Source organism: Passer montanus, unplaced genomic scaffold, assembly GCF_014805655.1.
Source record: "Passer montanus isolate IOZ18808 unplaced genomic scaffold, ASM1480565v1 scaffold91, whole genome shotgun sequence".
Classification (NCBI taxonomy): domain Eukaryota; kingdom Metazoa; phylum Chordata; class Aves; order Passeriformes; family Passeridae; genus Passer; species Passer montanus.
Genome location: NW_024374479.1, coordinates 2,099,548 through 2,123,157, shown reverse-complemented (window position 1 = coordinate 2,123,157; position 23,610 = coordinate 2,099,548). Strand labels below are relative to the sequence as shown.

Genomic DNA, 23,610 nt, shown 5'->3' with positions numbered 1-23,610 from the left:
CTTTTTTTTTTCTTGCATCTAGATAATTGCTCATGTTTGGGGCTTTACAGTGTCTTTTTTCCATTCTGCAAGGCTCACATCTTGCTTTTCATCCTATTTTCAGAGGACCTTCCCTTCCCTTCCCTTCCCTTCCCTTCCCTTCCCTTTTCTTCTTTAAAAAATATTTATTTAAGTCTCTCTGCTTATTTTTAGATAGTGTTCTGTGCTGCAGAGTGCCATGGAAATACAGATTTTGAATTTGTTTTGTCCACATAGAGCTTACTTCTGTTGAAAGTAACAAGTAGGAAAAAAACTGGTATCAATGTGTTTTCTCTGGCCTTAATAAAAAGGCCTTTGCTTCTGTCTGGGCGGAACCAGGTGCACTTGTACAGGTACAGTAGTAAGTCTGGAACAAACTGGTTGTACCGAGCAGGTACAGTGACCTTGCAGTTAATAGTGAACAGCTCATGGGATTTCTGGGCTCGGACCTTGCACCAATCTGAATGGTCTGTGGGAGTGAGCAGCAGCTTTTCTTGGGTCCCATTTATTGACATCTTTACCCCATTCTCACGTTTTGATTTACTTGTCAACACATGGGTCATGCAATTAATGGGATGAAGGTTGGTATAACCATGAAAGTGGAGAGATATGACTATAAATGTTTTGGAGGCTCTTCTTCTTTTATGACCTTTTAAAATATTCAGTTAGAAACAACATCCTTTTTTAACCCCAGCAGTTAGCTTGCAGTCCTGCTGAAGTTTTTCATGACTTTTGATTATCTTAATTACCTCTTTGCCCGTGTCACTTTATCAAGATCCAGAAATAGTTACTAAAATAAAGGACAAAAAACATTCAGGATGAAGAAGTCATGAATGAAAAACACAAACTGGTTTCTGGAGAAAAGTTAAAAAAACACTAGAATGTAGCTGCAGGGTTCTTAAACTTTTTTTCACTTGTTTCTGGTTCTTCTGGTTGAACTCAATACAGTACAACTAAAGTTTAGAAGACAATGGCTTAAAATTCCTAGGTTAGGAGGCAGTTTTAGGCATGCAGAGGTGGCTAGCAGAAATAAGGGAATGAAGCTCATTTTATGCTTGTATCATATTTACAGTCTGTGGAAGAATCTAAGATAGGCATTGAAAATGGCTTGCTATTTAAAATATCTGGTTTTAAAATTACTGTAATCTTTGTTAGACAGTAACTTTCTTGGTAATATGTACATCAATTTGAAAAATGTAAGGAAAATATATCTTTAAAAATCTATAATACTTTCAGTACATCCAAATGGCTGGGTCGGGTAGAGGAAGAGGACATTCTTCATTTGCCTTCAACATGTAGGCTATTGGCTTTGGTAAAGGTGCAGCTCCACCTGATATCATCTGTAAGCCTCCACCACCATTTCCAGTAAGTACAGCCAGTATCTTGGACACAGTCTGTGTTCAGGTAAACTGGGTTTACACTCATGTGTAGAGAGCATAATGAAATATATGAACACCGCTAAGAATTTTGGATTTTGTAATAATATATGTCACCTTTTTTCTTAAATCATCATCAAAGGCATTTTCCTGCCCCTTTGCTAACTGTTGTATGCCATATTTAACTGGATTGCTTGCAAGGAGTTAATGCATTGAAGTCCCCATCATGATTTGGTTTTCTGGACATTACAAGAACAGAAACGCTGGATACTTGAATTCGTCTGAAATGAGTTTACATTAATCTTTGAAGATATAAATAGATTTGCTGATTTTAAAAACTACTATTTATACAAACATGAAAGATTGTGTACGATTGTCTTATACTGCAGAAGCCAGCATTTGAAAATAACTGAAAGGTACTTTGTGTAACTAAGGGAGCATAAATGAGACTTGGCAGTTAGGATATATTTGAAAATCAAAGGGGAATAAAAACCATTTTCTGACTGTGTTTTGATGTGCAGGGAAGCTTTTGACTTACTGAACCATACATTATTCATCCTCTTAATCCAGCATTACAATTAAGATGTGTGGTTTCATATTATTAAGTCATCTGTAACTGTTTTTTGTGTGAATGTTGCTTGGTAGCACAGCATCTGAATTCTGTATACTAACTATATCATTTGAAGAACATTCAGCCTTACAGGAGAATTACTAGCCCCAGTATATTTAATGTATGCCATGGTGAAGGTAAAAAAGCTTTCTTCCTTCTGTGAACAAAATTTCAGAACCAAGTTAAACTTCTCAGAGCAAATCTGGTGCCATTCGGGAAAAGCAGAATTAACCTAGCTGTATAAGTAGAATCAATAAAAAAATTGAAGTGTTGATTTAATGACTGGACAATGACCAAAAGTATGTTATAGCTTTGACTAACTTACAGTGAAATTTTTTGAAGCAGTGAATTATTGCTGTTGCATATTTCTATTAGACATTTTCTGAGTTCACACTAAGTTTCTGTAAATGCAATTAGAAACCAAATTAAGGAGCATCAGCAATATTAAGTGATTTAAAGTGTTGGCCAACTAGAAAATATAGATAGAAGAAGCAGTAAGCTCCTTTCATGGTCCAGATCTGGGACTTGTGATAGCACTTCATGCTTTGCAACCTACCACTCAGTTACTGATTTAGCACCATTTATCACATGAGAGAAACAACATCCATTCTGTAATTCTGTCTGTAGTATTCTGGATATTTTAAAACTGTTTTTGCATATTTATCTTTCTCACTTTCAAGATTCAAGTTAAACAAAAACAAAACACCCCCAAAAAAACCCCACAAAAAATCTCCCTCCAACCCCAAAAATCCAACCCTGAACAATTCATTTAAATTCAGCTGGTAGAAACTGAACTGTGTGAGGGCCTGGTTTACAGCACAACCTGTTTACATTATAATAGTTATGGGAAACATGTCCATGTTATTCAGATATCATACTTAATGTAGCTGTTACACTATCACAGAAGTGGTTGAGAACAAGACTACTCTGACTGAAGAGAGAGGGAGTGGTTTCTGAGAAAGTTAGGTTGGTGAGAATAACTGCTTTTGGCAATTAAGAGTTTAGGATTACTATGAATGACTGTGAAACAGTTTTAATAAATTTTTTCCTTAATTTTGTGGTACATTTTTGCAGAAAGATAAAGAGAAGTTATAAAATATGTAAATTTAGGTGTAAACATAGTTACTATGCATATCAAAATACAATGAAGTGTACTTGAGAGGTAGTATAGTGCATAATTGCATTCTTTTTTATATGTTTCTATCATGGTTTGACCCTGGCACAATGCCAGTGCCCCCATGAAAGGTATATTTCCAAAATGGTTACTGTGAGATGTGACCCGGAAACAGAACAAAGCAGGCTCAAATTTGGGAATGGAGGGAAAAACACAACACTTTATTAATCTACAACATAAGAGACAAAAGGGATAAAAAGCCAAACAAAAACACCCACAGCAATCCACAATGGAATACCTCCAAAACACTCCTCCTCTCTCCACCCCTCTAACACTGGATTCTCAATCCAATACCATGCTTCACACAACTTCCCCCCAGTTCATCAGGAGAAAGGAGTCTCCCTCTTGCACCATGGGCCTCCCCAGGAAACACAGTTGGAACCTCCTGTGCTTCCATGTCACACATGGCAGCCGCCCAGAGAAAATCTGCCGTGGTGACCATCTTCCTTCCATGTCCAGTGCTCTCACCACTGTCCAAGGATCCAAACTGCTCCTTAGGTCCTTTTAAGAATGCCTCGTCCAGTTCCAAGAAGTGGCCGCCTCTCACCATTTGGGACACCTGTCCCCCTCATATTTCACCCCCTGGGGCCGAGGGGCCTCATGAACAGAGATCCTTCTCCGCTGAAGGCAGAGGGCTCCACCACACCCTCCCCATCAGTCTCTCACTCCTGGCTTCTGGCCAACTGCCTCCCCCAGGGTGCAGTCTCTACATTACAGGAAGACGTTGGTTCCGTCCCGTGGCCATGTAAGAGAAAAGTCCAGCCAAAAGGCCACTCCAAATCATCTCCTCCATCTAGGGCGTTTCTCATCTTCTGGTATTTCTTCTCTCACTCAAGCCTTCTTCTCATCTGCCCATCCTCTGTCCCCTCTCAACTCTCAGCTGGGGAGGACTAGTGTTTTTTACAGCTCCCATTATCTCAGTAGTAACGGGGTTAAAACTTCAGCTGTGGTCTGCCGGCAGCTGGGCACCTTGCCCCCCCCCCCCCCCCCCCCCTTCTTCTCCTGGCCATGGTGCCAGCCCAAGACATTAAATTTCAAGCCAGCACAGTCTCTATCATTCTCTCCCGGGGGGGCTGCCCAAACATCCCAGGTCTCCTCCACCCCTGCACCTTGCAGGGCTCCGGGCTTCCTTCCCACAGGCCGCATGGCCTCCCCCTCCCCCACCCAGACGCAGCTGGGCAGGGGAGGAAGTCAGACTCTACTCACTGCCGGACTCCAAAAGAGTGAGTCGGCAGTGAGTCGAGTCTGGGAATCCTCTGCTTTTGACCCTTGTGTGTTCCCAGAGGCGTATCCAGGTCCTCAGTGGCCACAACAGATGCCAGTTTTCAAATCTGGCCACTGATTGGTTTGACCATAACTTTTCCAGAAACTCCCTTCCTGGTCAAACCACGACAGTTTCTTGTAGCTTTTATTAATGTACCTGTATTTTTGGTGGATATCAGGACCTTATAAATAATAAACATAATTTGTACAGAGTATGGACAATAAGCCAACACCTCTGAAAATAGAAGATGAAGATTACTTGTTGGACTTAAAACAAGATCTTAGAGATACTACGAAAAAAATGCCATACTTCTTGACAGTAGGAGATAAACATTAAAGGTTTGTGTGCTTTTTATTTTTATTGACATCTTATTATTCTGTGAAGGTTGAGGTAGTGTAAAGCAAGTGTTGAGGATGAGTTTCATTCTTATAATGAGGAAGTAAAAATGGCAGCTTAAGCTAATAGGGAATTTTTCTGCTTTTACATGTATTGAAGTGCTGTAACTGGAAAGACACTACTGTGTGGAAAAGAGAGGTATCAAACATCTGTTCCATTTGGTATACAGTAATGAACATTTAGACCATCTACATGCAGCCTATTCAATTATATGCTAGCCAGTACAAGCTAATTTGGTATTTCTATGTGTTACAATACCCTAAACTTTTTCATCACAGCAAAGAAATATGTAGTAAATACTAGTGTTGAATTCAGCTTTCCTTGAAATTGTGTAAAGATACACAAAAAATAATATTATATTTAATAGATAAAAATAATAAAAGGTACTCAGTTTCTTTCCCCCCTAAGTCCATTCAGGAAATATTAGTAAGTGTTACTGACAAGTCCCTTGAAATACGAAGACTGAGGTGAGCATAAGTGATTTAATGAAGTTTTTATTGGAAGCAGAGCTGGATTATAAGCCAGATCTTGATTTTATTCTGTGGGACCTCAGATTTGCTTTTGCTTACACATAACTAAAAATTAATAGCTTTGTTATTTTTGATAACAGTAAATGCTGGAGTTATACTTGACATCCAGTCATACATCATTATACTGTTAAAATTCAAGCTTTCTGGTCAGAAAGCTGAGCTCGTGGGAAAGAAGGAAAGTGGAGCAGAAACACTGATGTGTCTGTTTACTATACTGTGAGGACATTGTAGATCTAGAAGTCACTGGTGATTATTACTGTGAGAAGTGTTTCTTTACATTCGTGATATTTTGGCTAGTTTTATTAGCTGCTGAGTGCTTATTCTGAATGTTATAAATGGAAAGTGCTGTTACAGCTTCATAAAAGTGTTTAAAAACCTGAAGTGGCTAAACACTAGATAATATTTTCTTTCCTGTCTTGTGGTGATTTTGAATAATGGGAACTGACTTATAATCTAAAACGGAAGGATTCATTTCCACACAAAACCCATCAGAATATTTTCTGGGTAGATAATCATTATGATAATGAATAGGTGCATAATCCAATCCCCTCACAATTTTTGTTCATTAGTGTTCGTGGTGAATTCTGGTGGTTTTGAAACTGTATGCAATTCTTTTTAATTAGGCTTTGAATGTAACACTCCTTATTGTCCAGTTGTTGTGTACTAAAGCCATGTATGAAATGGACCAGCACTGTGAGCAGTGAACACACTGCCAGCCAGACGTTGTGGCTCACAAAAGACAGAGTATTTCACCTGATCTGCAGCTGGGGTTCAGGTGGTGCAAACAGGTAAAACTGGTTATGAGGCAAGAACAGATCTGATCCTTATTTCTAGATCCTTTTATGATGATAGAATTTTGAATTACTCTTTTATCATATGTCCTCTTTCATTTTCTGGGTAAACAAGTTTCAGCGTCTTTGGATTTCCATCTCACTGCAGGCTGGCTGCACTCTTGATCTTTGTCAGGCTTGAAGTTTGCAATTTCTGTTAGAGGCACAAAAAAGAAAACTGGTGTGTGAGAGCCAGCCAGGATTATTTCCAATGAACCAGCTGCTTTATGAGACAATGCTGAAATAAATAGGGCAGGAGATCTTTCTCCTTTTTAATGCCTTTATTAAAAAATTCAGCTCAGGTTGGGAGAAATAACAGGTCGCCCACACCACTGCTGCTCCCAGGAGTGGCACGGAGGAGGAGGATGATGCAGCTGTGTCCGCTGCTATGCAGGCAGAGCAGGGAGTAATGGGAATTCCACTTTTTCAGTCTAACCTCCAGGTCCTCTTTCCTAGCTGACATCTTTATAGCAGATACTGGATTAAGTTCTTCACCTTTAGACATTACTTAGGTCTCTTAATTCCATGTTGGCTCGTTGTTTTTAGGGGTTTTTTCCCTGGAAAATTGCAAAATCTGGTGAAATGCATTCTCATCTGCATTCCCCCCGCCCCCACCCTGCTACCTGCAGGGTCTCGTGTCATTCCCCGGGGATGCAGCAGGGGAACAATTGCGCTGATCACCAAGCATTAACAGGCAATTGAAGAAAAACTCTCAATAACAGGTGACTGCAACATGAAGCTATGAAACAACAAATAGTCAAACCTTCAACTCAACAGCAACTGGTCCAACCTGTTTTAACTCTGCAACCTTAAAAAAAATTGGGTAACTTTTTTACTCATAACAAATGCTGTCTCTCTTTCCTGACTTTACATCATGTGATCATTCTTACTGTTCACCAGTATTATGTTTGTTCCTGAAGCCTTTCTGAGATGGACAGATCTCTCTCTGTTGTTGAGTGTATTCTTTAATAGAACTGGCAGTTTTGAAAACTGTTTCCTATCAGAATTGGCAGTTGCAGGGAGAGCAGGTAGACAGCCACTTTATAGATTCAAATAATGCTTCAAATGTTCTCACCACCCCTGCAAGGGTAAGTTGGTTACTTGAGGTATCTTTTTACTGGATCTTGAATCATACAAAAATGCCATATCTGAGGGGTGGGACATCAGTGATGGTCTTAAATTTAAAAAGCTTCTTTTTTTCTCATTTGCAATGTGCAGTTGTCTCTGGGACTGCATTCTGTGGCAAAAGTGGTCTAGCTTTAAGAAACTGTAGAGTAGATTATTTTTAGTGATATTTTCTCTTACCTGGTTTACAAAACATCTTGTAAAACCAAGAGGGTGTTATAGGGTGGGCGGTAAGCAGAAAATTCATAAATTGTCTTTGCTACAAGACTGAATGGATTGTTACAAAAACCTCAGAGCAGTATCTGTGAGCCAAATGGTCCTTTGAAGTGTGAAAAGGGAAATTTTTAATTAGTTAGGATGTATCTGTTTATCTTTCATTATTCAGGTAGCAAGTGAAAGCCATATTCTACCTGGAAATTTCAATCCCATGGAGTGAGTGCAAAGTGCTGCACCTGGGTTGGGCGGGCCATTGCCAGCATGTTGAGGGAGGGGTTATTCCCCTCTTCCTTGGTTTGGTGGGACCCCACCTACCATTCTGCATAAGCTCTGGAGTCCCAGCACAGGACGAACATGTTGGAACAACATGTTCTGGACCTGTTGGAAAAAGTCCAGAAGAGGTCACTCAGTTGATCAGAGGGATGGAGAACTTCTGCTATGAGGAGAGACTGAGAGAATTGTGATTATTCAGCTTGGAAAAGAGAAGACTTCAGGCTGACTTAATTGTAGCCTTTCAGTATCTTAAGGGAATTTACAGAAAAGATGGGCAATAGCATTTAGTGACAGGACAAGGGGGAATGGGTTCAAATTGAAAGAGAGTAGATTTAGATTAGACATTAGGAAGAAATTCTTTACCTAATGATGATGTTGAGGCACTGACAAATGTTGCTCAGGGAAGTTGTGGATGCCCTGCCGCTCCTCCCGGCTAGCTGATGACTTGGGGTGGGGGGAGGTGCGGGCAGAAGATCCCCCCTCAAAAGATCCCCCCTCAAGCCCTGTGAATCCCAGCTACCAGCTGTTGGCACAGCATAAAACACAAGGCAGCACACCAGTCCTGGGGTAACTTTATTTGATGGTAAAACTTCCCCTCTTCTTCATCCTGGGACCCCAAACAAGGGGCAGACAAGAGCTTACATGTGGGGACAGGTCTCTGGGGAGGGTACAATTTTTAACAAATCAGGAGAGTTGCGAGTGAAAAACAAGGCGAGAACCACAATGTATAAACCAATGAAAATACCAAGGGAGGGGAACAGTTTCAGTAAACTGATAGAGTTTGGAGAAATAGAAACTAGCAACTAACAAGAAAAGTGACAAAAATTCTGGGAAAAGGTGGGAACAAAAAGGAAACAACATAAAGAAAACTACCAAATTACAAATCAAACAATAAACCTACTAATAAAACAAAAAACACACTGCAACAATGTCCCATTTCTGGAGGTGTTGAACTCCAGGCTGGATGCAGCTTTGAGTAACCTGGTCTAGTGCAAGGTGTCCCTGCCTGTGGCAGTAGGGTTAGAACAAGATGATGGTTAAGGTTCCTTCCAACTCAAACTCTTCTGTGATTCTGTGATTATGTGCTAGAAGTCTTTGATACTAAAGGTCAAAGGCTATCTTTGTTACTATTTTTTGTAAAATATCTGCAAATATTATCTCTACTTGGGTTAACAGTGCAATCAGATTCAGTTATTTTACACAAAGTGTATTTTGCGTGTGGTAATTTGTCAAGAAAAAATGTGACTGATTTAAGAATACTAAAGTTTTGGTACTGCTTTTGGCATTAGAGATTGTATATAAAAGGTTATTCCATATGAATGGGTGTACTTGCACTGTATGACTACTGTATTATTTACAGTTAATTTCTCAAATTAGTTCTTGTGCCTGCAAGAAGGTTAAATAGATTAAAGTGTTTAGCTGCTGGTTTGGATAGGATGCAGAGCTTTTCCATTGCAGAAGTACTGAAAGTCTTGGAAGCTGATGATTAGACACAACCTTTTGAGACTTGGGAATACTGGATACTATTTATGATTAACAGTGGTGTTAAATGTTACTCACTGGTTTTGTAATAAATGTTTGATTGTGAAACTCTTGAAGAGTAGAGAATTAGTGTTATATTTGATGTTTCCACTCTGAATAAATCTGCATTTAAAAATTCCATGCTTTTCAAGGATACAAATAAATTATAGTATTTTGGAGTATTGGGTGTTTTTTGTTTGTTTTGGAGTGGGTTTTTTGTTTGTTTTTTTTACTGCTTGACAACAAGAAACTGTTCAATTTGGGATTAGAAAAATATGCTGTATGTAGAGGGACTGTGTCTGGATGCCTTGACTGTGAACTGAATAACACTCTCTATAGCAACTGAGAGATAGTCAGGAGTACCAGGATAAAGCAAAGGAGCAGGAAACATGGACACCAGGAAATAGCTAAGGTTATCAAAGGCTAATTTTCTATGAACCTGTGAAGTGTTTTGATCTTTTAAGTATTTGATTTGTTATTTTTCAAACAATAAAAAAAGTATGAAATAATTACCACATAATATATTCCTTCGAATCTTGTATGTTGAGAGTAACTGTACTTAGCATGATTTCAGATCAAGGTAAGTATTGTTTTGTCAAAAAAAAAAAAAAAGGAAAGAATCTGCTTTTATTTATTTACTCTGTTGTAACAACCCATTGGCAGCACAAATGCAAACTTTAGCTCTCACTCTTGCTCTCCTTTTTCCTTAATCACTTCATAAGACTTTTGAACTGGGAGCAAACATTGATATTACTAAAAATAACCCAACCTTATGTCTGTCGTGGGAAGCTATGTTTTATAATATTAGCCTTCCCCAACCATATCTTTATAGCTCACTACTGAAAACTTAATTACATAATAAGTAAGAGCCCATGGGCCACTGGAGTGGCTGAACTTTGTCTCCTTGGGATAGAACCAGTTGTCATTATGTGGGTGAAATGGCAATCCTGACTCCTGTTCCTCAATTTAAATTACAGCTAGAATGCCCTAAAACTGTTGTGCTAAAACATTTTGGCATGCATGTAAATAGGATTGAGCACCCTTCCTTTCCCTGGTGGCAGGGAAAGGATTACTGCCGTAAAATATTATTTTTCTATATTAAAGCTATTTTCTGTACAGATTGGAGAAGACTCCCAAGATAGATGAAACCAAAGAAGAGAAACAAAACAAGTATGTTATATATTTTGAGAAGCAAATATTACATAGTAGTTGAGAGACAGAACCTCTAATGGAGATAGTTAAGAGGAAAAAATGCTAGAAATGTTATTTAGTCTAAATCATTAAAGCTTTTGGCAGATTCCTTCCCTAAATATTTTATTAGTCTGTCTTTTGTGATTTTTGCTTGCTTCTGTAGGATGTTTTAACTTAGTGGAACAGATTTACCTTCCTTTTTTCTGCCTTTTCTGTTGATGCTCCATATTAATGTACAAGATATGTAACAGTATAAAATTTTTTAAAAATCCACAAATGTTTTTTGTTTTGAAAACTTGTCTCTTTAGTCACCACTCATCCTTCTACTCAGCAGTAACTGGCTGTTCAGGTTTCCTTTATGGTTTGGTTTCTCAGTTATCTTGTTAATGATTTGATTGATTTTTTGAAATTTTTAAGCCTTTTATATTTAATGTGGGTTATTTAATTTAATTATTTAATTTAATGTGGGTTATTTTTTATTTTCCCTGATTTTACTTTATTTTCAGCTTTTGTCTGCAGAATCGTGAATCAGATCGTTGAAAAGTAGTTGGAACTGGTAGTAGTAGTTCTTACAGAAACCAGACTTGTATTACACAGCATTATTTGTTTCTCAAAATGTTTTCTAGTATGCATGACTTATTTTAAGTTCTCTGTGGAAATTTGTGGCCTCCTGTGAGAAGAAACACTTGGCCTGCTGTGTTTAGCTGTCTGTTTATATATAATTGTTCGCTTTCTTCCAAGTCTTTCATGTGTCATTTTTCAGTTCATGGATAAAACAGAAAAAGGAATGGGAATGTGCGTAGTCACAGAGACTGGTTCAGCTGGAATCTTTGTTCCTTTTTAGAGCATCATTGAGAAGCATAATACAGAAGGTAGACTGTAAGATTCAACTGAAAATGAGATACTTATTTGCAAAATCTCCAAAGGTGGGACCAGAATATTCCTGGGGTTTTATTCCAAAAGAAGAAACTTCTATAAGCCTGTGCACAATAGTTTTCACCCTGAGATCATAAAAAGAGAATGACTGCTCACTGGGGGAATTTTTCTTTCTTTAATTCCAGTTTCTCTACTGGCACTTAAAACTACATTCCTCTACATGTTATAATGGCAAAGATCAGCTGACCATCAGAATTTGTTTGGATTAAAAACCAGGTTCCCTTAAAAGCAAAACTAATGTGGAGCAAGGGTTTTTTGTGGACTCCTGATTGTCAATTTAGGGTTTTTTGTTTGTTTGGGTTTTTTTTTTTGTTTTTTTTTTGTTTTTTTTTTTTTTTTGGTGGAATCCTAATGATACATATATGAGCCAGGAAGTTTGTACATAGCTGATCAATGACCCGTTAGAGCTCCCAGTATGCATCTTTGTTGTATTTTGAGGACACATAGCTTAGGTAACACTTTAACCATGGTGGAACAAAGGTGAACAAATCAACAGAATTTGTAAAGAAATTCAAACCAGATTCCTACCATTCTCCCTTTTTAGCTTGCAGGAGTGGTTTTGGGATCAATACAGTTCCATGCGCAGGGGCACCTTTACTTTTACACACCTCCCCTCCCTCTTTCTGGTTTCTGTGGATGTTTTAACTGAAGACCTGACCACCTGCCTTCTCAGTGACAAAACTTCAGGTAGAATTCCACATCTCTCCCACACTGACCCTGGGCTGTGAAATGCAATATCCTAGATACCAGCAGTGCCTGCTGAAAATTAAAAATACATAAATAAAATAAATAAAAATGTCATCTGGGTTCAGTTGACATTGTAGGCCAGCCATATGCATAGGTATATAGCACTTAAATGTATGCTTTTTAGCCCAAGTACTGCAAGACCAGGTATTTGGAAATTAGATTAGACTGTATTCCATTGCACCTCTCAGGTCTATAACATAGGGAGCTATTTTTCTTGAAGTTCTAACAATGGGCCAGTGTCTCTAATTTTATAAGGGCCAAAGATGCCCAGCTTTTAGAGACAAATCTCACATGTCTGTTCTATATGCATTATCTGTAAAAGCTTGCAGGAGGTTGTGCAGGGATGTGCAGGGATGATAATTCTGAATTGCACTGCTTCTTTTCCTAAAAAGCCTACTTCATTCTGGATGTGTTTGCTTTGATACTGTTCATGTTTTTGCTGAGCAGCTTGACTCCTCTGAGCTCCATGCATAGTCATATAATCCTTTCCTAGCCAAAACACTGGAATAAACTCAATGTTATTGATGACAAATGCTTTTGATAAAATATAGGTGTTTTCTCAGCAGTTCCCAGTATTCCCCTTCCTTGAGTATTTGGGGAACTTTGGTTTAGGGTGCTGCCATTCAAATACCTCTTACCTGGATATATAGTTTACTATTTTTGATCTTTGCTCCACCATACAGTTAATCAGGGAGTAACTTGATAAAGATTATGTTCATGAATCAGGGAACTATTCAGAATTACACAACATAGATTCATTAGATGAGAGCCAACTGTAGCCCAAAAGCCATGTAGCTATAGTAATCATGCCTTCTGTTAGAACTAATGAACTTCTGCCCTTTTTTTACATCTACTTGTCTTAAGCATCCATCATTAATGTTTTGTATAAATTAGTAAAAATGAGTTTTTATCTTTTCAAGATGATTAAACATAACAAGTGAAATTCTGTTCTAGTTTCTTAGCATATTTCAAGTATATAGGTGACTAGTATGTTGTGAAGCTGAATGTTGTATTTTAGCCCAGCCTTTGGTCAACTACTTGTTCAAACTGAATTTCAGACCGGCCTTCTAGGTATCTCTTACATAAATCAGACATTTACATCTCTGTGAATGATGTAGCTCAAAGTCTCAGGTAACTTTAATACAGACAGTATGGGATTTCCATGGCATAGTTAGGATGTATTTATTCTTAAGAACAAGTAAAACAAGAGAATTTGTCTTTTTCACAATTAAAACAAAAGAGAAAAGTGATGTATTTTATTTTACTATGAGCAAAACCAAAAACCTCTGAGCCTAAAAGAAATCTGGATGTCATTAAAAGAATTGATATAATATGTGCAGACTATTTCTAAATTTTACAATAGAAATTGAAGGAAAATGAAACCTAATATGTTTATTAGTACAAATGGAATAACCAGCACAGATTTTTTCTGGTCTTGTCTTGCTACTCTGACAGACAACTGTTCTGTAGCATGGTGGCACAAGGGTTAGGGTAAGGAGAATCTGGCTGTGGAGAAACTACTTTCTTCGCTTTTGGTTGTACCGGAACACAAGAACCAACTGCTCTTCACTGAGTAGCAATACAGCCTAATGTGAGCAGTACAGCTACTATCAGAGCTTATAGGAGGAACTGGTACCACTGTTTTTAAATCTGTTGCTGTTTCATCAATGTACTGATGTTGGAACTTAAACAATTTACTGAGTTGAGAAAGAAGAAACATACAGGAACTTAGGACATGACCTCTGTTTTGTTGGCAATTACTTAACATGGCCGTGGGAATCTTTAAGGTGAAACAGCTTTGTATTTTTTCTTCTGCTGATCCACCAGTTGTTTAAAGCAGTTACATTATTACATACAGTACCTGGTATTGATTTATCAAGTATGACATGGTCTTCTGTCAACTGTTCTAACAGTGGTTGGTAAAGGGAAATTGTCATCTCAGTTTATTACACAGGACATGGTTTTTTATGGCTGATGCTTGACCACGTAAATCCTTATTAAGTTCTTGTGCTTCACATCATATTGTTTTAAATATTGACACAACATTTGCACTGCATTGTTATAATACTGTCCTGCTGTTAACTGCATCTTAACTCTATAGTAGTATGAACATGCTGTTGCTGTAACATGGAATTACCTTGTTAAGAGATTGCCTTGTGACAGGCACTAGAAAAGAAGGATGAGGAGAAAGACAAAACACAAAGAAGGTGAAGATGATGAAGAAGCAGAAGAACCAGAGGAATATGATGAAGAGCATGAAGAGGTATAATGTTAGTGTTCCTATTTATAGTCAGATCCCCATCACTGATAGCATTCGCTAGCAAAGAAATGTCCCTATCTCCCAATAAGGCAGAGTTGTTTTGGGAGAAATTATTACATTTATTATCTTTGTTGCACTACACTGTATTGTAAATTTAAGTGACTGTTCTAGACTTATTACTCACTAAGAGCTCTGATAAAAAAATCTTATACACAAGACTGTTGACACAATCAATACACACAATTACTTCTTTTTATCACTAAAATAGTGACGCCTGTTGTTTCATATACGTCAGGACTTCAATACAGGATTTTCCTTTTTCTTTCCAAATAATCTATTACTGTTTTAAAGTGTGGGTGCTCAAGTGCAGTTGAAATCATCTTTCTTCTATAAATTGTCTTCTCTACACATGTACACTACCTGAAGCAGAATTCTGGAGATAGGCCGAGTATAAAGAGACTGAATGCTTTAGCTTTGTTGGTTTTAAGCAGATTCTCCAAAAACACACTCGAGTTTAATTATAGTATTCTGTTAAAGAGGCTAGGGAATCCTTTGTTTTGTTGTTTTGCCAAGTGTTTTGCAGATGTGCCTTTTTAAGGTCCTCTGTAACGCTTACGAATAGAGTAAGCTTTATGCCATTGTTTCCTCTGCACAGAAAAAAAAAAATGCATTTTACTTGAAATTCTGTCTAAGCATTTCCATTAGTCAATTCCATGCCTCAACAGTAAAATTTTGAAATAAATAACAAAATTTTTGATGACCACTGTAAAAAAAAAAGACACATAGACTTTATGGACATAGGCTGCTTGTTGGTAGCTGACTCCTTTGAAGAACTTTATGTAACTTCTGAGTTCAGGTAACTGAAAACTGACAACTATGCACTTCAATATAAACTGACTCTGAAGTACCTTAGTAATATAGACAAACAACGTGACAGTAATCTGAAAAACCATTCATCTAGTTAAAAGAACACATTGCCTTTAGTATTTTGGTTAAAAAGGAACACATTAAAATATTAACATATTACGAAGTATACCTTAATGAATTAGCAGAAATCATAATTAAGGATAATCTGGCTTAAAAAGAATATATGGCAGCGATAAAAATTTGAACCCTTTGCCTCAGTTTCTCCACCTGTTAGGGCAATACTTTCTTACCTCAGACCCGTTAAGTGAGCTGGCAGATAATAGCTATCTATGTAATTGTTGATGTACTTATTTACTTTCCTACCGAACAAAGAAGACAGACAAAAAATCAGTAAGAAACAAACCCCAAACTATAGAAAAGGAGTGCGGTGAAGTATTTTAATGCATTGTTTTAATCAGAAAAATAAGAGAATGCCAAGAAAAAGCCAGAGCTGACTGTTTGGAAACATCCTTTTTATTTGAGAACCAACAGCTGTAGTGCTGAAAACTTATTACTGAGATTCGATGCCTGAAGAACACTGTGACAGCACATTCTCTGTATCTTAATGTCTTTTGATAGTAAAAAATACTGGTTTTTATTGTTACTACATTACTGTTGATCAGGGTTACTGGGCTTTTCTTGTTGCTTGGTTTTGAAGTGTTATTTCCTTTAAAAAAGTGTTTCACCTTACTGGTGACTGGGAAACAATTCTGTATTATTCTGTGAACTTCTGATATACAAAACATAGAAGATGTGAATGAGGGAAATATGCTGAAAATTAAATTTGCTTGCTTTGACTATAACTGCTTCTGCTAGCTATTCTCCCTGTGCAAGGTGCATGGTGAGACTCCTTTCCCCCTACAAAAAAAAAGCAAATAGGTGGAACTATAATTTGCCTGAACAAGTACACTCTCTTATTCTGTAGCAGACAGTAATTCTTGAGGATCTATTACTTTCTCCATTCATCAGTCTTCTAATGGGCAACTGCCTTCCTACTGCACTGTTGAAAAATATTACTCTGGTAAAAATCAGGTCTTTCTGAGTCCTTTAAGAGCTAAACTTAGTAGTTTAGAGGTAGTCACCTCTATCCTCCAGAGGGAATTGCAAAGTCTTAGGCTGGACTCTCCAGGAATAGTTCAGCTATGGTAAATAAGGCCATCAATTAGGAACAAGTTCTGCAAGGACACAGATCAGTGCCAAGGCACTTCTGAAAAGCAGTGAGATTGTGCTCTTCTACAGGTGTAATACTCGCACCTCTGTTTAGAAGCTGATTTTCTCATTGCTTAGAATTTATTGCAAGACCATAATGGCAATAAAACTTACAGCTTAGTTTTCAGCAAACTTCAAATTTGGACAGGCATATTCAAACCCTAACTTACAGCAAAGAAAAATACTGTATTCAGTGTCTTCTCACTGTCTAAAAACTTCAGTGATCTCTCCCTTAGTTGTTCATACCTATTTCTAAGAACTAAAAAGTTCTCAAAAATTTATGCAGAAACATTCAAAGTTTACAAGCCATGAACAGAATAAACCCTAAAGGCTGCAATTATGGTATGCTAGATATGAAGACTGCCAACACAGTACTTGCTGGCTAAGGATTTTTATAGTAGATCATTCACAAAAATTGGCCTAAACAAATACATGTAGTAGCCGGCTGTAATAAAACATGCAAAGTACATAGAACTAAAAATATATTAGATGCACCATCTGCACCACAGTCTAAAATAAAATCTTTATTTTACATATATTACTTATGTTTTTCTAAAAGCAGAGAAGTATTTAAAATAAGACTTGCATCCTCACTCATAAGTAATTCACAGTTGTATTTTCAGCCCTTATATAAGTTACAAAGACTATTTGTGAGAACACTACTATGAAGTATACCAGACTTAAAACATTTAGATTTTATATGATCCAGCAGTGCAATATGCACTTAAGTTTCAAACCCATTTCCTGAACAACATGTTGCAATTATTTCAAAAGGTGATTTACAACTCAATTATTCCATGTTTGTGGGAGTTTTGGCTCTTTTTTGTTTGCTTTTGGAGTTTATTTGTCTTTGTTTTTGTTTATTTAAGAAGTCAGTTTCTAGAAGACTACCTTCACAGATTTTATCTTGAATCAGATTTAAGTTCCTCACAGAGCAGCTATCCTGTTTATTCCAAGCTGTGATGATGAATTACTCGTTGTGTTGTACTTTGGAGAAAAAAGCTGTAAAGATCCCCACATTCTGCAGCAAGGCAAGCCAGCTGATGGTTGTAGATCACCAGATTCAGGAATGCTACAATCTTGAAAAGAGTTCTACTCTATCTTCTGATAAAGTTAACTCTAAATAAAAATGTACTGTGTGGAATATGCCACGTAATATATATGTATAAACATGCCCAGCTCCTGGTTAGAATGGAATATGGTCCCATAAAATAGCTACTCTGTTTTTCTGAAGACTGCTTATCCTGAGGTAAATCAAGGCACATCACCCTTAACTCAGTGCCAGTAAGCCAAGGTCTTTGACACAGGAAAAAGCGCAAAGTCTGGGACACACTAGAGGACTCTTTAGCTGTACCACCACAGACCTCCTGACCTAGTTGAACCACAACCACAGTTAATTTCACTTCGGTACCAACAGCAATGTAGTAACCATAAGTTCAGGTATGTGCTACATATTAGGCTTATGCTGCATCATCACAGTAGCTAATTTAATGTTCTTTGATGAATCCATAAGAAATGGAAGGATAAAGTATTAGAACTGGTGATTTTCAGGAACATGATGGGTGAAGAAGCAAAACAATAAAATTATGCAGCAAATAAAATCACGCATTATATACCAAGTTTCATCCTATATAGAAAACATTTTTTATGTGCCAAAACTATGTCTGAGTGAGTCACTTTTTAAAGTTTTAACCATGAGAGCTATATCACTTTAGCCACCATAAATTATTTCATGAAGGATTTTTGCATACAGCATTTAAGTGACTACAACTGCTACATCAGTGTTTATGTTTTACTGGCATATTCTCTTAAAAGAAAAGAACTACTATTTTAAAAGATCTTTGAAAACAAGTGTTATGCAAACCATCAAGTTCATGCTGTTTGTAATTCCTTTTCTAGTGTGGAGACTATGAATAGGCTCACTGTCTCCACAGATGCTCCTTTAATCAAAAGGTTCAACAGTCACAGATCATAGTTCAGGTACCTAACTTTACACCACTTTCCTTCAAGCTTTGGCCTGCCTCAATGTCAATATAACACAAGTTAGCCAATTCTTGTTCATACACTCGGCAGGCCAGTGGAGACCATCTGCCCCACTTCTTGGGGAAACAGGTGCCCCAAGAATAAATGGGGCCTAAGTTTTCACTCTAATAATCTCACAGAGCATTTTGGAATACCTCAATAGTTAGAACACATTCACTTTACCTTTTTGTATTGTATATACTTAGTCAAGACATTAATTGAAAAGGTAATTACAATAGTAGTTTCAAGGATGCTGTTTTTCCACTTCTCTCTTTTTAAATCCTAATCAAGTCTGTTATCTTGGGTTTTGGTAATAAATACTATTTTGAACAGGGCAATGGAATTCTTGCTCCACAATGCAAATATAACCAAAATAATTATAGGCACCATTTCAGTTTTCATTTAAAAGTATTCTGAGTACACAAGTACCTCCTTTCTGTATGAAGAGTCCAGAGGTGTGGGGGTTTTATTTATGTTTTTATGGTGTTTTTTTGGTTTTTATCTTGAAGCATTTTTAGATTGGTAAGAAAAAGAGGGGAAAACCAAGGCTGATCATGAAACTCCAAGAGAAACATTTAGGAGGGGATTGGTTAATGAATACACTAATATATGAAGTACAAGTCTGAAGATGCAAGTTGGCTATTCTGCTCAAATTTGGTAGCAGGCATTAAGATTAATTTGAAGTTTTCTAGGACACTTCAGGAAAAAGTTAAGAGCTTGAGGTTCATCAGCAGAAGACCAGTATTAGCATGCTCAGTACCCACATGACTGCTATCTGAATAATCAGTTGGTCCTGAACTGAGATTAACTGGAGGGGAAAAAGATAAATCTATTAGCAGCAAATAAGGACTGCTGGGGCAGTTACAGCAAGGTGCCACACTTCTTCACTTCTTTCATTCTACACACAGGTGACCAGATGAGAATGCAGTCAGTTTTCAGCAGGAAACCAAGGAAGAACGTAAATTTTCAGGAGGACTCCTAAGTGGACTGTGTTGAAGCACAGAATCCCACAGAGAAAACAAATTATCTAGTGCCTATACTGAAAAGTACTAAAGAATGGGTTGACCATAGGCACGAGATTTCAAGATTCCAGTTTAAGTGTTTTCTACTGCCTCTGTAAAAAAGAACTTCATAGTGGCTATTAATTATGGAATGACCGAGTTTTTAAAAAAATTTTACTCTATAAGAAAGGTTAAATTATGAGAACACTACTTTAACCTACAACTGTAAACCTGGTATTAAAATGTCAAGTGTACTATGAATTCTGTAAATTCTTTCAGATGTTTAAAAGTTAGCTATCCCCATATGCCCACTTCTGGGCTGTAAAACACAAAGAATCCTTGTGCGTTAGTTTGAACTATATTTTTCCACCTCATCATTAATTAAAAAACATGCCTATCAAAATAGAAGAAAGTGCAAAGCTTCAGCGATGACTTCATACCTTAATATACAGCCCAATCTTGCAAACTGCCTGTCTGAGACATATTCAGAGATTATGTGATCCCCAGAAATATCCTTGTAGTGGAACACTGCCCATAAAGGCAAGTCACACATCAATACACATCTCTGCGTTCCAAGTGCATTTTGCATTCTGTGGATTCCCCTTTACCTAAGGTTATGTTATGTATCTACATACAACAGTTGTCTAGGGTCTTCCACTACTAATGCTGAAGGTCTCCTTGATGATCAACTTGCATAATATTTGTTGGATTTATTCCATTTTCTGTTTCTTTCTGATGCGATACTGCTGTGACAAACAAATGGGAAGATTCCATTGGAAAATGATGACTGACATCTGCTTTCACTAGAACTTCATAATAGAGGAGATAAAAAACTGGAGTTACGATGCCAATAATCAACATAATCACTACTGCTGTCCACCACCCTATACCCCAGTCTGCTCCATAGTAAGGATCCTTGCATTTTTTAGTTTTACTATCAGTTTCAAAACAGATCTGTTGGGCTGCTAAAGCAGAAACAACTTCATTCAGATTCTCTCTCTTTGTATCATTACACTTCACTATTTCTTCTATATCTCGATCGACTTCTTTTAAGAAGTTGCCAGCAGTCTCATTAGCAGAGAATTTATCACAAAGAGATGTTTCGTGATCTTCTGGGGAACACAGAGCAGGCCGAAGAGCTGGTTTTCCTTTTGGATATATATGGGTTTCAGTCAATACACTGAACTTTTTCACTGGAATTTTGATAGACCTCAGGGCAAAAAAATCTTGATCGTTGATAAGATTGTTAACTCTCTTGATATCTGCAACCTAAAAATGAAAACAACAGCTAAAACATCGTATTCCATTGAACCAAAACTCTCTTAATAGTACTACACCTTTAAGAAATACAAGTCTTTTGTATGGAAACAAAGACAAGGCCTGTTTTTGCCCTACTCTAGTCAGCTCTCCTTTTATTGATATTGTATTGTTGCTCAAAATATAATTTTGCACAAATTAAGTTTAGATTTTCTGAAGTTGAAGTCTAAGGCAAGGCCTTTGGTTTTCATTACCATTGGGTTTTTAAAAATTTATACCCATTCATACAGTATGAAGTCAGAAGAGGTCAAAGACCAAATCCTAACAACTTTATAACAAGAAGGAAATTAATTATGATGCAAAAACCCTCTCACTTCAGATAAGAAGTCTGAAAGTCACTTCACATAGATACATTTATTATATGTATCTTCAGCTATCAGTTGGCAGGCATCTGTGAAATTAATGACAATTCACCTCATTTTAAGTTTTCAAATTATGTAAATTACTGTTAATTTCTAATTCAGTGACCAACTTCTGAGTTAGGAGTGATTACAAAATATGAGTGTGCAATTCATCTAGCCACAGGCATGTTTTTTTGCTGCTTCTGGGGACTACAGCAGAAAACAAGTCAAACTTTTAAACTACTGTCATCTACCTTATCCAAGTCAGCTCTCCCCTTTTCCTATTCTTGTTCAAAATTAATCTCACTTTGCTTGCAGTAAGTTCAGATTTTAAGTCTAATGTGAAACACTCTGCAGGATGCACTGGGATAATCACTGGCTTCACTTTCAGATGGTAACTCCCTCACTGAGAAAGAAGGCACAGCCGCAAACTTCACCATAATGAAAAACTTCAAAATCAGTGCTTTTCTGCAACACCTGCAAAGCACACAGAAATTACGCCCATTTGAAGAGGCACTGTATCCAAGTTCACACAAACCTTTTTAAGGTGAAGAAGTCCTTCAGTTAATATGGCAGTGTATTTGTTAATTGCATGAGGCGGAATAAATTGGGTAAGAATACAAGACTGCCAAATGCAGCAATATATGATTCCAGCACAATGCAACTTATACTTTCTGCCTCAAGTCCCAGGATCGCTCTTCCACGTTCTCCTGAATTTGCAAGAAAGAGCACAATTTAGTTATCCTTCCTTTCTTAGTGAGGCCTGACCTCATAAAGCTGCTCAAAATATCCAGCTGCAGTAGGTTCTGAAGCCAAGCCTTAACGCTAAGGTCCATCATGATTAGGAAATAGTTATGTGAAGACTTTAATACCTAAAGTCACAACAGGAGGTCCACAATTCTGCTTCTGCCTGAAGAATTAGATGACAGCATATTCTGTATATACAGATTTTCAACTTGACCTCATGGCACCTGTGCACTTAGCATTCAGTCTATCAACACACACAGCTGATTTCCTGTTAAAACTGGAAAACATCAACCAAGACTAATGCCATTACCTTAATAGTACTCACAGCCAAAATTACTGGGTAGGCAGCACATTTACCAGACTAATGTAAGAACTGAGCTAGAAGTAGTGAACACAAAGAAGGGTGCACAGGGGTGGGAAGTTCCCAAAAGTAGAGCAGGCTCATGCTTAAAATAATAGGGCAATTTAGCAGAATTCAAAAGAAAAATATGGAGGATTTTCCCCCCTACTTTGATTGAATAGGCCTGCACGCAAACCCTTCAGATAGCTCACCAACAGCCTCGTCACCCAGCCCAACAGCGCGAATGCTACTTAGATGTGCCGACCTGTGACTGAAGAAGAGCTTTGAAGGCAGCATGTACGCTCAAAGAGTGTCACAATCAAAACTATGCGCTTGTTTCTCACACTTGCATTAGTTTTAAGGGGAAAAGCCCATGGAACCGGAACCCTACTCTGTAACACGAACATGTCAAATTACACTTGACGTAATTTTCCACTTCTGAGACACACCGCGTTTACCACACGCTGCCTCCGCGGGCAGCCTCGCGGGGCCCACGCCGCCCGGGCACTTACGGAGCAGCAGAACTGCAGTGCGATCGCGTTCAGCGTGTCCCCTTCCCGGATGTCCTTCGTCAGCAGAACTATATCATCCAGTCTGTCCCTCGACGCGCTCCGCCGGACCTTTTCTCTGCCCCGCGGCCGCAGTTCCGATAGCTCACCGTCCTCCTCGGGCCCCTCGCTCTCCGCGCTCACGAAGGGGTACAAGTGACCACCGGAGAGCGCCTGCGCCACGGCGGACGGCTGCGGGCCGCCGCCAGGGCCGCGGCCGGCCATGCTCCACGGGTGGCCCTGTGGAATGCAGCAAAGGCGTGGCGCCCTCCGCGGATAGCCCCGCGCCGGCCCCTCCTCCTCGCCCGCACCCAGCTCCCTCCAGGCTTAGTAACCGCCGGCCACGCCGCCGGGGGGAGGTGAGAGCCGAGCCGAGCCGTGCCGTGCCTGGCCGGCTCGCTCCGCCCCGGACCGCGACTTTACTTGCCCCCACTCCACATGGAAACCACCGCGATGGCGGCCGCGCTGCCACGTCCGCAGCGCGGCCACGCCCAAGCGCCGGCCGCACGCAGCCGCGGGGGCGGGGGTGGGGGTGGCGGGAGGCCGGCCCGGGGCTCGGCCGTGCGGAGCCGGCTCGGCGGGTGAGCGTGGTGTGGTACCGCGTGGCGCTGGTACTGCTTCGCCCCGCTCCGCTGCCCCGTAGTGCTCCGCTCCACACCGCCTGTGCCGGTCCGGCGCGACCCAGAGAGCGCTGTGGCTGAGCCACTCGGCC

At 38.8% G+C, this 23,610-nt stretch overlaps 3 protein-coding genes across 4 annotated transcripts in view; 2 read left to right on the top strand and 1 right to left on the bottom strand.

Annotated features, from left to right (window-relative positions):
- The first annotated feature begins 1,263 nt into the window (after positions 1–1,263).
- POLR3G (RNA polymerase III subunit G) lies at positions 1,264–14,476 on the top strand. Its single transcript, XM_039695688.1, is given in 6 exon segments — positions 1,264–1,383; positions 4,653–4,760; positions 5,992–6,061; positions 13,479–13,532; positions 14,369–14,393; positions 14,395–14,476. Coding segments are annotated over 6 exon segments (459 nt in total).
- On the bottom strand, positions 11,761–23,286 carry LYSMD3 (LysM domain containing 3). Its single transcript, XM_039695672.1, has 2 exons — positions 22,863–23,286; positions 11,761–20,874 (listed from the first exon to the last, which is right to left on the bottom strand). The coding sequence occupies exons 1-2, from the start codon at positions 23,121–23,123 to the stop codon at positions 20,266–20,268; spliced, it is 870 nt and encodes a 289-aa protein (XP_039551606.1). The 5' UTR covers positions 23,124–23,286; the 3' UTR covers positions 11,761–20,265.
- ADGRV1 (adhesion G protein-coupled receptor V1) overlaps positions 23,152–23,610 on the top strand; it is a 282,802-nt gene continuing 282,343 nt past the window's right edge. For both annotated transcript variants that reach the window (XM_039695669.1, XM_039695670.1), the window contains exon 1: positions 23,152–23,257. The gene's annotated coding sequence lies outside the window, so the exon portion shown is untranslated. The remainder of the gene's footprint in view (positions 23,258–23,610) is intronic.